A 15,881-nucleotide genomic window follows, 5' to 3' on the forward strand; every position below is an offset into this window, starting at 1 on the left:
GTAAAATAATTATTATTTGGTAATTATTAATTATAAGTTGCGCTTTAATCAAAACTATTCAATATTTCTATTATAAAAGGCTTACGAAAAAATTGCTAAATAATTTTATTTATTCATAAGTAAAAATATGTTATGTACATGTATACAAACATAGAAAAAACTGTTGAAGATTTTTTCTTCATATTTTTCTACAAACCCAGTTAAAAATCTTTGTAACTTTTATAGTTCTTTTAAATTTCTTAAGATAACAAATGCCTAACTTTCTAACGCAAGCATCTTAATGTAATCAAGTTTAAAAGTAGAAATAACTCCATTTTGCACCTATAATACAGGGCCGATATTACAGGTTTTGAAAAAAGCACAATACGGGTTCGGAGGGGCACAATACGGGTTTGAGGAGAGCAATACGGGTTTGGAAGGGCATAATAGTCAATTTCTAAAAAAAGTCTTCTATATTTAGAAATTTCTTTTAAACAAAAAGAAAATATGTAATGTCTTTTACCTTAATTTTGTTTTCCAAGCAGTTTATATATTATATTATAACGTATTTTGTGGTCTGTAAACATGAAGAATTTTCATAACTAGACTGGATTAATGCTAGTAAAATGAAGAACTGGAAAAGTATATTTTGTACTGAGAAGAACACGTTTAATTAGCCATTTTGTTATTATTCTACCAGTTTTTAAAGGATCTGATTACCAGAAAAAAAAAAAAAAATGTTTGTTTGTTTTTGTATATTTGTTATATTTGTATAGTATAGTATTATTTTTTTATAGTTGGTTTTGTTATTGCGAAAAACGTTTAGAATAGAATACAAATGATTGTTTAAGCAGTAGTTACAAGTCACCAAATACCCGGTTAAACACTTTACTTCCAAAAAATAAATTTAAAAAACAATGTTTTAACTATAATTTTGAGTCACTCGATATTATTAGTTATTGTTCCCCAAATGAGACAGTAATTATCATCAATCTGGACAACATAGTATATTTTAATATTTTTATTTATTTTTAGAGTTTTTGATCAAATGCATATATTATATACATTTGATTTAAACGTAGGGGAGAGTGAGGTTGGCTGTCACGCAAGATGGTTGTCTCAAAGTTTATTACTAAAAATTAAGATAGGATACTTGCCTACTTAAACTAAGCACTGGCGTTACCGTATTGGCGCTTAACACAAAAACGATTTTTTTCAATTATGTGATAAAAAGCTATAAAAAATCGCATTGAATCGCACGCGATTTTTTAGATAAAAATTGATGCGCAATATATTGCCCGGCGATCAGTAGAGATGTTCGGACTGATTGACGTTTTTCTGTTCGCCCGTGTTCGTACGGTCCAAACCATCAAACCGGTCGAACACGAGCAACAATAATTTTGTCAAACAACCCGGACAACTCGGACACCCCAAACACCGGACAGAAAAACTAATGTCGAAGCGAACACCGATCAATCACTGAACAGTCATTAAACTAAAAATCTCAAACGCGGTCGGACGTCGAACATGCAAAAAAATGAAAAATAAAAAATGACACAAGAATCGGATAGTTTTTTGTTGTTGTTGTAATTCTTCATATTTATTGGTATTTCATATTTACAGGTTCGTAATAATTTCTAGTACAGATTTAAGTGAAGTATATATCGGTAGTAAATTTAAAAAAAAGTTGAGTAAGTTTTCAATAAGTTTTTTTAAGTGTTTGTCCTTGGCATTGAAATGGCATGTAATTTGAAAAGCAAAGAAAAATTCATCCAAACTTCTGACTTGCCTACACCAGTAGTTTTCGCTTTCAAAAGAACAGAACCACTGGAAATTTGCTCATTTAAAATTGCATTAAGTTCAATGACTTCATCTGAAGTCTCATAGATATCTTTTATAACATGCGCCATTTTGTATTTTTGTGTAATAAGTTCTCGAAAATGTGTAAATAATATTCACCAATATAATATCCTTTAGTCCAAGGAGAATGAAACTTTTAAAAGTCTTTTAATAATTTACAACTGTGTAAATAATTTACAACTGTGGTGAATAATTTGAATTAAAATGGAATAAATTCAAGAGAGATAATAATGCTGAACAAGTCGTACAACCACACAGTCGAACACTTTCGGAAAAGTCAATTAGTTTTAATCGATTTGGCCCAGAAATGCCGGCCCGGTCGGACGCCGAACTTGGCGGCCATAAAAAAGTTAAACAATGGCGGACATCGGACAAAACATTCTTCAATCAGAACCGAACATTTCGATCACGGACACCGTTGAAAATTTTTCAATTTAAACCAATCAATCAACTTGTAAAATTATTTTGACTCGGTCGCACATCGGACACAATTTGGCCCATGACCGACCATCTCTATGCATCAGCGATTTAAAAAAAAAAATTCCGCTATTTTCGCTGTTTTTTGCGATTTGTCAGATTTATGGCAAATAGTTTTTGTAATAGCAACTAGTCTGCTGTAATGCAGTTAATTGATAGTTAATGGGAAAAGTTATTCCTATTTGCTATAATTAAATTGAATTTGGTAAAACCAATGCGCAATTATTAAATTTTTATTACTTTTAAAAGATATAAAAGAAGGATACACTAAGAAACTTAGTTAAAATATATTTGTTAAGTTTATCTCTAATTAATTATAAAAATTCAAAATGGTGAACCTAATCTTTCCACACTTCACAAAAAATCTTCAATCAATTGAATAAGGACAAATGGCGATTTTTTGATAAAATTGCGGTATGTTGCGAGAATAACGATAAACACGCGATTTAATCGTAATCGCTGCGATTTTTGTGCTCGTAAATTGAAAAAAGTCGCATTTCGATTAGTTAGCGGCTAATAGTAATCGAAAAAAATCGCTTCGCAATTTTCTAACTAAATACCGCAGTTGTAAATCATCGCCCGCGATTACTTTCTAAAAATTGCTATCGAAATTTACCGCATAATCGCAATGCGGTAACGGCGGTGCTTAACTTAAATACGCGGCCGGACTTAATGCTTACAAGTCCGATAATTAGTAGGCCAGTTTTTAGTCAAGTTCTTTATTTGCTTAAAGACATTTTCCCTCAGACTAAAATTTATGCTCCCGGTGGATCAAGTTTATGAACAGGATTAATAGAAAACCATCTAAATTCTCTGGAATATGTACTGATTATTAGAAGAAAAGTTTATTAGGTACGAGGCAAACAAAATACACTAGACTTTACAAAGAATCCTATTCCAACATTGTTGGAATCCTATTCCAGCATTGTTGGCAACAACTCATACAAATAATGATTGTTTTTTAAAGCCATCTTTACTTCCTACACTTACAACTTTAAGAATGATTCCTACAAAAACACCTTATTCTTATTCATTGCTAGATGAAACAGTAGTTTTCAACAAACTACCTAAGATTTGTTCAATCAATGATTTGACAGAAAAGTTTGTCTTCAAAATTTTTTATTTAAAAAAAATATATGGTGGAGTTATTTATTATCGTTTTTTTTATCAATTTTACATGCAGATTGATACCAATCTGCATGTAATATTGTACCATAAAGAAAATTTGAGACCTCTTCCGCAGTGGTTTTGTCAAAACAATAAGTGTACACTAACAAGAGAAATCGGGTTAAAAAAATAGAACAAAATATTTCAAGCGAACTTTAAATTTTATGAATCACATGGTAGAGAGTTATATAGCAATGAACTTATTCAATTTGCTTTGGTTCTACGTCATAGGGTAAGGTTGCTAATACTGTACCGATGCCTATATTGTACTTTTAACATAACTCGTTATTTTTACAACCCGCAAGTAGTTTTTCAATTTATTTTTTATCTTTGCTAAATGAAATTAAGGAGTCAACTGTTTTCTTTTGTCATCCAAATGCATTAAGGCCAGAGTAAACTCTTGTTGGTTTGTTATTGAAGATTTCTTATTTTAGGGATTTATGGCTAAGCGTATTTCACTAAGGAAAGTAGAAGGTATGATTTGTTCAGTGTATTTATGTTAAAGCATAATTTATCTAAATTCGAAATAACTACCTAGAATTTAAAATACCTTATTATTAGTTGTCAAATTTTTTAACTAACCGAATGTCAGATTAGTTGTGTAAATTGTACCTCAAGGCAGATCCTAAATTGTACCGACGCTACCATTTTGACTGCTAAAAAACGCGTGTAAAATTTGAAATTTCAAAACAGAGATATGGATCATGGAGAGAAGAGGATATGGAAAAAACTATTTTTGCTTATCGTAACAACGATATCGGATTAAATGCCATTTTTCTAAAATACGGAATTCCTAAAAAAGTTCCACGTGGAACATAAAAATGAGTATGGAAATGACTCAACTATAATTGTTTTTAAAACAGATAAAGTATATATATATATATAGTCATTTGCATACTCATTTTTATGTTCCACATGGAACTTTTTTAGGATGATATATTGTTTTACATTATTTAGTATAACTATCTTTAATACGTACCTTCTTCCTCTATTCTAATCCTAATAAATAAAAGCTGTACCATATTTGGTGATACCTGTTTTTGGCGTTTTCCAGAAGAAAAAAAAATTCAAGTTGCATAGAGTTTATTAAACAAAAAACTTCATTTCATTAGATTATGGACAGTTAGGTGTTATATTATGTTATATCAGAGTATTTCCAATTGCTAATTTTACAAAAACCATTCGTTTTAATCAGTTCTTTTAATCCCTTAAATCTAAAATCATAAAATATTTGCAAAGTTGTAAAGTATTTGAAATCAAGAAAGTGGTACAATATTGGATTACAATGGTACAATTAAGGATCTAGTTTCCTTAATTGTACTTTTAGCGCTATTTTTTTAATTTGATTCTTTGGAACTTAACGCTTTTTAAATTATGAGTTTTTTTAATATCTTTACAACAAATAATCCCTAAATTATGAAATACAACTGAATATCCACGTTTCAATTCAGTAGATGGTCTACATTTTTTAATTTGGTCTTAGGGTTACAATATTAGCAACCTTACCCTACTTCTAGACAAGCCTACAACTTGATGAATTTCCTTGTCCTTCATTTTCTAATTTAAAAGCATTAACTCATGGTGGATTCAAAACAATTGAAGCCTTAAAATATTTATTAAAAGAAGAAAAAATAAGCTCAGATTTAGTTTTGTTAATTGATGAAATGTACTTGCAAAAAAATGTTTAACATCATGTTGGTAAATTTGTTGCAAAAGATGAGAATGGAGAACTTTATTCAGGAGTTGTAGTTTTTATGTTAATTGGTATTAAACGTTCTATACCTTTTGTTGTTAAAGCATGTCCTGAAACAAGTATTTTTGAAAATTGGTTGATGGCTGAAATTGAAGAGTGTTTTACAAATCTTTTTGATGCTAGTTTCAAAATTCGTACTATCATTACAGACAATCGTTCAAATAATATACTTGAATTTAAAAAACTCATAAAAAGTACAATTCTTTTTTTTTTTTATGGACAAAATAAAATTTATACATTTGATAATGTACATATTTTAAAAAACATCAGAAATAATTTATTACATTCGAAGAGGTTTATTTTTCCAAAATTCAGTTTTCTTAAATTTGAGGATTCAATTAATATTGAAGTCGTAGATGGTGGCACTTTTTTGACAAAATTAATGAAAAACATAATTTACTGCCTGCTAATTTAAAGAAAGCTTACAAACTTACTTCAACTGGTTTACATCCAGAAAAAAATTAACAAAGTGTTAAACCGACTTTGCAAATTTTCTACGAGTCAACATATTCTGCCATTTAAAGTTATTTTCCGAAAGAAATAAGTGCTGCTAATTTTCTATATTTATTAAATACTTGGTGGGCAATTTCAAATTCAAAGAATATATATAGTACTAACAATAAAATAGGAAATGCTGTTGTTGCAAATGATTAAAAATCTGAATTTTTAAATGCTTTTTCCCAATATGTAAGTGAATGGTACAAATTTACAGGAATGTCACAAGTTGTCACTCTCAGTGTGCTCCTTATTTTACATATTAGACATTACTAAAGAATTGTTATTAACTAAATGTTCCAGCAAGTTGAAAAATTCAGCTCTAGCTGCACTTGAACTGTTCAAAAATAAAATTTGTTTTATGTGTTCTGACCATTTAGAAACAGAAAGACAGTATATTCACACAACTGTTATTAATATATTTTATAATAATGAACAATCAATTCAAAATGGAAAGATTTGAAAAGATGAAGTAGAAGTCTTTAAATCGACACACACAAAAAAAAATTAAGTTTATTATCTTCATTTTTGCTATAGATATAATTTTGTTTGGACTTTGTTTGTATATTTAATTTTTGTTTTGATTTGCTTATCTATACAGCTTCATCATCTTTTTCTAAAGCTAATTTATAATAAACTGAGTTTTACTTTTGTATTTTTTGTTAAAACTATTTTATATTTTGATAAGTTATGTTTTTCTATAGCTGTATTTTTTTTTTACTTATATATTTTTCTCAATTTGTATATTTTGTTAAAATATATTTGCTTGCTTTAATATTTAGATAATATTAGTTTAATAAATAATAATGAAATCGTAAAAACTGGCCTACTATATTTTTGACTTATAAGCAACAAACTCGGCCGTGTATTTAGAATTTTTGAATTGTGCAACAGAAACCTTATTAAAAAAGTACATTTTCGCAGTTATTTCCATCTTTTTTTAGAGTGTATGAAAAAAAATTATTTATCTGTGTTTTTGATATGTAAAAGATGAATTTCACATACTTAAATTTTTTTTTTCTAAACGGAATTATTTTATTGTGTTTTGAATATAGAGGAAAGGCGCCTATGATGGCATACTTAACTTTGAAGCTTCATTATTCAGTATCTTGAAGACCAATAATAAAAGTTTTGATATGGATACATTCCTTGTTACATCTAGAACAATAATTACTCTGGGAGTTTTCATCAGTTTTATTTTGTTTATAAGTTATTCTTATTGGAAAAAAAAGCACAAGTATGCCATCATAGGCAACCACTGCTCCTATGATGGCATAGGGGAGGATGGGGCTAGTTAGGATCGAGGGTAACTTAATGATTTCATTTAACCTTAGAGTCTTCCCTCAGAAAAGCCAGAAATTACTCGAAACCATCCTAATTTACCATTTCATGCTACACACCAGCATTGTAAAATTTTGCGCATGCGCATAGGATATATTGCGTTTTACGTATTTTTTGGACCAAAAAAAAATTTTAGAGCATCGCTTTCTTTTAACTTTACTTGAAAATAAGTTTTTCTTATAAAAAAAAAAGGTTTTCCCAACTCGTCAATATTTCAACACCCCCAACTCGTCAGTATGCCATCATGGGTAAAAGTCATCATTTTCATTAAAACAAGCTGTGTCTGCTTTGTTCAAAAGATAAAATTAAAGTAACTACTCCACTAAATGCACAAAACTTGAATATAAAATGCATGAAAATTTCATTTCTGCACAGTTAATAGTAAAATCACAATCTTAAATATATGAAGGAAATAAAACTACAACAGCACATCCCAAAATCGATATATGTTGATTATAAAAACAATACTTGTGCACAAGGGACGTTTTTTCACTAAAACTAATGTAAAGTCAGTATAGTCATATAGGTCTAATCATTTTTTTACCAAAACTAATTTTAATGGAAATATGACCGGTATACCATCATAGGCGCTATGCCATCATAGGCGCCTTTCCCCTACATTTATAGAGTTTTTTATACATTTGAGAAACGTAATCTATAAAAAATTATCATTAAATTTACACTCTTTTTTACGGCGATACAAAAAGACTCAATCTTGTAAAAGAGAAGCAGAAAGTGAAAAAAAGGAAAGATTTAAAGATAAACTTAAAGTAAAACTTTCGCTCCATAAAGACAAAACTATATTACTCGCTAAGAGATATAGCAAGAAAATTCAAATGCAGCCAAAGCTTTGATAGAAAAAATAATTTAATTTCAAGAATATAAAGTTTATTATAAAAAGAAAGCTTCAAATCGATCTATTAATAGAGAAATTAAAGCAATTTGTTGTTTCAAAAAGCATAAACCTTTAAATCAAGACAACTTGTGCATTCTAGAAGACGATAAAGTCAATTGCAAAAAGAACTTTTTGCAATTGTCTGTCCGGCAATATTTTCATCACTCAAAAGGTAGATGTTTAGCCAAAAAGTTCAAGTTTATTCTAATTGAGAAATTTGCACCCAATTTCCTTAAAAGGCAAGCAGTTTGCTCCTGTGGTTTGAAAAGTATATCATACATTTCTCGTAAAACTCTAAACACCTATGTGTAAATAAATGTTTAAAGGATCTTTTTGCCACTTACTAAAAAGCATGACATTCGCACATGGCTATAATTCTCTAAGAAGTCTCTGAAATAGTCCAAATAAAATGTCGTTGAACTTGTACCTTAAAAAGCAATTTCTACAAACTATCCTGAGCAGCGAGTTATTGAAAGTTATTGATCAATTATAAAAGGAATTACAAAAATTAAGAAATTAGCTTCAGATAAAAAGTTTTTTTTAAGAAAAAATGGATTGCAGCTTTAAAAATATCTCAAAAGCAAAAAACTCAAAGCAAAATTCAGCAGATTATCTCAAGTAATCGCAATAAATATTTGGTTTTTATCCAAGAGTCCAATAATAATAATATCCAGTAATTTTTAAACCATTTGGGGTCAAAAGTTTCCCACTCCTTAATATAAATTGCCTTTAATTGAGACAAAGCGGATTGTTTTTGCCTAGCTACTTTAATTTAAAAAAAATTCTATAAGTTTTTAATTGGGTTTAAGTCTTAGGGACGGAGGAACCCAATCTTAAATCTTAATACTGTTTTCTTTTTTGAACCAATGAGTAGCTAACTTCAATACTAGTTTTTAATTTACGTGCTGTTTAAAGTTGAGATTATAAGAGAAGCCTAAAATTTTGGCGCTTGATCTAAATTTTTGTTTCATAATATCAGTATAAATCTTTTTTGTCGTTGAACTCAAATCCAACGTTAGTGGATTTGAGTTTTTTTAACATCACTCCAAACTAAGGAACATAAAACCATTATTTGTCATATGGTAAAAAGCAGAAAATAAAATTAAAATATTTAGAATACTGCAACATTATAATAAAGCTTCATAGTACTCTTTCCATGTTTGACATATATTCAGGATTTAAGCGTTTACCTTTTTCTTTCCATTTGCATTCAATACCATTAAAATACAATATATCAGATACAAATACATTTTTGCTTTATCTGGCCATAAAATTCATCGCCGTTAATAGAGAGTCCGTTGTAAATGTTTCTTAGCTCAAGCTAATATTATCTTATAGTTCTTTTTACTCAAGTAGGACCTTTTTAAGGTCCTACTTGAGTAAAAAGTTTTACCTCCGTCTACAAAATCTTGATTTTTCAAACAATTGCGAACAGTATAAAGATTTAAAGTTGTATCATGATTTGTTTGTAAATATTTTGCTAGCTTTGATGGCAGATAATTATTGATTTGGTGAGCAGCCGAAGCGCTGTGGTTAGCGCGCTTGCCTCAGAAGCAAGAGAATCGTGCTTCAACGCCACTTCTGGACAAGTTTTATAACATCGGTAAGGAAGCAGGAGTAAACTTCTTTTCAAATGCTCTTTCGCGGTGTTCTGTGAGGACTTCCTGGGGCTCATAAAATAAAAATAAGAAAAATTTTGTTCAATGTGTATAATAGTCTTAGCTGGACATTTTACTCTATGCAAACTATTGATGGCATTTTTTTTTTCTAATGATGTTTCCTACAATATTAGATTTAGTATTTACTTTTTTGGATATAGTTTTAAAGATTTTTCATCTTTGCAGTGTTTCACGATCAATTTTTTTTTTGATTCCTAAACTTAATGTCTCTTCACCATAATTTTATTATTAAGAGCTTATAAAAAAACTTTTTTTACTAAAAAATTAGTTTGAATACCATTAATTAATCAAATTTGTTTGTTTACGTTTTTCTCTTTGAATTTTACCAACTTATTCAACAGGAAAATTAAAAGAGAGAGTTTAAATTTAAGCACAATAGATAGCTTTCTTTTGAAAAACCATTAGGGGTAATAGATTTTTTAGACATATTGTATGTTGCAATTAATAACAACTTCATGTTGGATGTCATACTATTTTGGCTCTCAATTGTACGCATACATCTAGTTGAGTGTAAGCTAGTTAAGCTCTACAAAGACCAAAGTTAAGCTCTCACTTGTTTGCTCAACTGGTATTAGTAAGTAAGTTGGTATATAAAGACCAAACTTTATAAAAATTTTCATTGTCTAATTTAAAACTTAAACCTTCATTTGAGAGAACAAGTTAAACAATTTGTAAGCGATTTGGGTTTGGCTGAAGAAAGGTCTGAGTTGCTTAGCTCTAAGCTAAAGGAAAAATAAATGTTGGCACATCAAACATCAATTTATGCATATCAAGAGATCAAAAGTTTTTAAGAAAGTAGATGATTTGGTGTACTGCCATGATATTGAATGAATTTAAAGTTAATTACACGAATAGAAAACGGAAAATTTTTATAGATTCATTTTTATATTATCATAAACAACAAGTAGCTTTTTAGCTGTTCTTTTACAAAACGGTCATCTTCATCATTAATGAAGATGATCATTTTGTAAAATTCATCAAAAGATACAAAATTGACTTGAAGCAAAAGGAAGGCTTGGATACTATTTAGGCAAATTGCAACTAAATTTTTAGAAAATGTTAAAGATACATATTAACTGAAACCATTGTTGTCAATATGATAGACAAGTTAAAAAATCTTAAATATCTTATGAACCGTAAAATCTACTCCATGCATAAAAATTTTAATTTTTACCCCGATAACCTAGGTGGTGTGAGTGAAAAGTTACGAGTTTTTCTAGGATATTAAAGTAATGGGACACTTTATCAGGAGCTATGGAATGTAAACAGTGCGGGGAAATACCTCTGATCACTTATATGAGAATAACTAAATACATCATATTGAAGAAAAAAAACTACGCAAGAGGACTTAGCAGGAAGAGAAAAATAAATAAAAGAAAATAAAAATTTATTTTCTTGTGGTGAATTTGTGAAATTGTGAAAAATTTATTTTCTTGTGATCTATGGTGTGTTAAGCTTTGAACATTTTTAATAAGTTAAATTTTGTAGGCCTAAAAGACGGATACATAGGGTGGAGGAAGGAAGGAGGGGAACGGGGGGGGGAGAGGGAGTATTATGGATGATTGCCCCCCTACCTTAGATACTTCGGAAAGAGATTTTTGTAAATTTATATATTTAGCAAAGGACGTTGTTTAAAAACAGTAGTAAATTAGGGAAGCTACTTAAATGTAATATAAATAATTGGGCTGTTGGAATATCAATATATGATGTAATTTCATAGTTAGATTAAAACACAAATTTTAAGATTAAAGACAAATTTAAAAATAATTTAACTAAAAAAGAATTATGGTTTATGGGCTTGTCTACTCATAAATCATTAAACGTAAAAATGTCCTACTTTTCTGCTAGATGGTCTAGATCCATCAAATCATAAAAACTTAAAAATTTTCTCTCCCCTCCTTAAAAGATCGTCTAGATCAGACCCAGCTTGGCCTATGTAACCTTTGCGTAGTTAATTTATTTTAAAAAAAAACAGATTTTTAACACTGTTTGATTCAAGTAACTGCTCAGAACAAAACTTAAATTTGAAATTTTTTGAAAACATTTCAGTTAAATGCAGTGAACCTTTAACACTACCGTTTCCAGGGGGCGTTTGTTTACACTAACATTAAATAATAAAAAAACATTAGTAAATAAAGTCATATTTTAATAATCAAATTAGTATTGTTATTATTTTTTATTCCAATTATTAAGTTTAACAAAAACATAATAAGTATTTTTGATTAGATTTTTTTAATTTTGTTTTAGGAAAAAATTGGATACACAAAAAGTTGATAAGCAATAAGTTTGAAGAACACGGCTTGCTGCTTTATTGTACACCTGGAGAGTCTATTAAAGGTCATAAAGAAGGGTTGGAGCCCGAGTGTAACTTATTTTCATTACACGTAAATTACAAAGACAGCTTTCTTCCAAGTTGGTATTTAGTAATAAAAATATTATTCCTTACAAACGTTTAGTCTCAAAGTATTTTTATTTGTTGTTTAAAAAAACTATACTTATTGCAAAGGATTTTTTTAGATTGGCAGCAATCAGTATTTGTTTTATCTGTTACGGCATCTATATTGACGCTGCTCTCTACACTGTTATTCATGGGTTCGCAATGTATCAAACCTTTTACATATTGCAGTACAGTTCTTGTGTTTATACTTTCCACTTTATCCAGTAAGTAATAAATCTAACCTTTTCAAGATATAATTGGGAACATGAAATTTGTAATTAAGAAACGTAATATGCAGTTAAAGTTTCACAAACTCTAAATAAAAAACGTAAAGTATAATTGCAAATATGCTATATGTAATTAGTGATTCAGAAGATGTAATAATTAATTGAATGATGTGGGTAAGCTGCGTAATGATCTTAGCCAGTATCTATTTACATAATCACACGTGCTAACACAAACACTAATTATAACAAAATAAAAAAGTCATTAAAAAACACTTTACATTCGACTATGTGGAAATGTCTGATTGAGTGTTAATTGGAGCCGTCATTTTTTATAGTTTAAATTGAGAGCTTAGGTAATCAAATAGGTAATTCCTTTAAAAGAGATGATCCGAAAACCATACAACAAATAATGAATGAAACATGATTTAAAGAGTTTAGTGTTAAAAGTACTAAAGTTACAAAGTAAATGTTTTGAGAAAATCTACTTTGATCAAAGATATAACAATTCAAAATAAGGATTTAATATTTAACTGATCAAAATAGATTTTCTCAAAGCATTTATTTTGTGACTAAAATACTTTTAGCACTAAGCTCTTCAATTAGTCTACGACAAGTTTTTTTGAAATTAACTTTAATAATGCCATTAAAAATTACAGCAATGTTCAGTTAAACGCATACTTGGATGTCTTCCATATGTAGTTCATACCCCCAAAAAATATTTGAAAGAAAACTAATTATTTTATGTGCTGACTTCGGTTAACATCAATAAAGCAACAAACAATTTAAAGCAAAAAAAAAAAAAAAGGGGAAATAGTTTTTTCTTCGTTTATTCGCACTTTTATGCTTAAAAAGGCAAAATTTAAAACTGTGATTAAGCAAGAAAGGTTTGCTTTACAAACTTAAAACATTCAGGCAATCATAATCTAAAAAAAGAATGAAAATTGACTAGTGGCTCCTAAAAAAAGATCTAGTAAAATCTTATTTTAAAAACTTTTTGCCTTAGTGCTACTTCAACTCCTTTACATTACCACAATAAATATATCCTGAAATTTTCTAATCAACTGGATTATCATATCAAAAGATATTTAAAATGTAAAGTTCAAAATAACTCAAAATAGAAAACAGGCAAAAACACACAAACAAACAAGAAAACTTTATTATAATAATTAATAAGCTTCATAAGCTGGTACAGTTTAGTTTTGATTTTCTACATCCACAAATCCTTTCCTAATGGCTCTCAGTTTCTTTCTTTGCTCAGTCGCTTTTTTAGAGCACTTTCTATTCATTAATGTTATTCTTTAATTATCCAATTTCAAAGCATTATTTGTTAAAAAATTATTAAACGGTATACCTAGCTCAACAAATAAAGGTTCCATTCCAATAACTCCATTTATTAAATTCAATAATAGCAGAAAATACTTATAATTCTAGTACTTTCTTTGACACAAACACGCCTTTAGGGCACTTTATCCAAATAACATTATTCAATGACTTGTTGTTATTTTGAGTTTGCTCATGCAAGCATTTATTAAGCATTTCATTTTGTGAGAGATCTTGAAATATAAGTGTCAGCGATGTTTTTGTAATTTTGCCAGATTGTCAGGCACACCACCCATTTGTTGTACGTGGACAGAATTGATGACGAGATATTTTATCCAAAATTTCACAATTGTGAAAAAAATCAGCCCATACATCTCTTTTCATGGCATATATATTATGAATATTTTGTCCTATTGCAATTCCGAAATAACTTTGTATTAACTGCTTTAGTGCAAAGTCTTCCTTTTCCTATCGTTTTCTTATCGCAAAGAACTTTGCCTTATATTCTTGAATCAACATTCAACATCGTGTGCCCATTCTCTTCTGAAAATGTCTTATACATTTCAGTTTTTGTATATGAATGTTATTTCCATAAGATCTCCAATTTCTAAGTAAGAATTATACCTTAATGAATGTTTTTTGATAGATCGTTTAAAAATTACAATTGCACGGGCAGGCTCCGTTCTATCTGAGCTACCAATATGATTTATTTGACACTAATGGTTTGCTTTCCATTCTTGATAATCAGGTTTGTTTCAATTTTTATCCTACATACTGCATCCTTTGCATATTTTGGACAAAACTTGAGCGTCTATACACTTTCATTGCCATTACAGACTATTTTTTTATAATTCAAATAAGCATACATAGCTAATATCATTGTATAGAGCTTGAATTGACTTAAAAAATAAGGGGTCATTTGACCATTGAAGTTAAGCGGATCCAAAGTTATTGAATTTTTTGTAGCACAAAAATTTATAATTTTTTGATAAAAGATATAGGGCTTAAGTATGGAAAATTTCCAGTGTTATGGCACCGAAAAAGAGAGTATTTTTAGATCATATTGACTTATGAATAACTTTTGAACCGTTACTACATTTGACTTAAAACTTTCCACAGTCATCCAATAACTATAAAAAAATAAAACACAATTTTTTTTGAATCTGTCGGGATTGCCTAGAATCATCTATTTTACAGACTAAGGGGTTTTATTTATTTACTTAGTTTTGGAAAATAAAACTTGGGGTTACATTATAATTACACCATGCAAATATGCATAAACGAATCATGGAATCCAAATAATAAATTTTAAACTATTGTTTACCGGTCAGTAAATTACTGCAAAAGGCTGCACAAACCAATTGGGCTGATCGACTTCGAATATATTTGATATATTGAACCGTTATTACATTTGACTTGAAATTTTCCATAATGATCCAATTTTTTTTTTAAATCTGACGGTATTGATCAGAATCATCTATTTTACAGACTGAGAGTTTTCACTTATTTACTTAGTTTTGGAAAATAAAGTTTGAGGCTGTATTTTAATTACACTATGTAAATATGCATAACCGAATCATGGAATCCAAATAATAAATTTTAAAACTATTGCTTAATTTACCGACCGATCAATAAATTACTGCGTAAGGTCATTGAAATTTGTCGGAATAATTCAGAATAATCTAATTAATTGACAGAAGATTCTTCATTAAAGTTAAAATTCAATTTTTAATGAAAATAACTTACAGCAAATGAACTTTCTAAAATTTGGTGTACTTACTACAGCAATAGACAGATATAATAGCAGAAATTCTACCTAAATATGTAAAAAAAATTATTATCAGAAACACAGAAACACAATAGTGTGTTTAAAATATTTTGTTAATTCGTTTTAAAAATTATAAATTAAAAAAAATTAAAACTAGTTAAGTATAAAAAAAAAACTTACTCTTTGAGATTGGTTATGTAAACCTTTGAAAACGCCTAAGCGTTTATGTAAACTTTTGAAAAGGCTTAAGTAAAAAAAAAGTACAAACTCCGATTTTTAAAAATTTTCAGAGTATGACTCCGACTCCAACTCTAACTCCAACTTCGACTCCAAAGCAAAATTTTTGAAAAATTCTTTCAATTCTTTAAAAAAAATTACGCGATAATTAAAAATTTTTTTTGTGCCAAATACATGAAAAGTTCCTTGAAGATTAGATATTTTGCATATGCACGTGCAATACCGAGAAGTTTTACTAGAGAAGTT

The 15,881-nt window shown here is 28.8% G+C and overlaps 1 protein-coding gene across 1 annotated transcript in view; it reads left to right on the forward strand.

Annotated features, from left to right (window-relative positions):
• Positions 1-15,881, forward strand: part of LOC105847625 (uncharacterized) — a 40,573-nt gene that overhangs the window by 5,485 nt on the left and 19,207 nt on the right. Inside the window, exons 2-3 of the mRNA XM_065810926.1 lie at positions 11,894-12,058; positions 12,164-12,307. Coding sequence (XP_065666998.1) covers positions 11,894-12,058; positions 12,164-12,307 — 309 coding nt within the window. The remainder of the gene's footprint in view (positions 1-11,893; positions 12,059-12,163; positions 12,308-15,881) is intronic.

The sequence above is a fragment of the Hydra vulgaris genome, chromosome 11, assembly GCF_038396675.1.
Source record: "Hydra vulgaris chromosome 11, alternate assembly HydraT2T_AEP".
NCBI lineage: Eukaryota > Metazoa > Cnidaria > Hydrozoa > Anthoathecata > Hydridae > Hydra > Hydra vulgaris.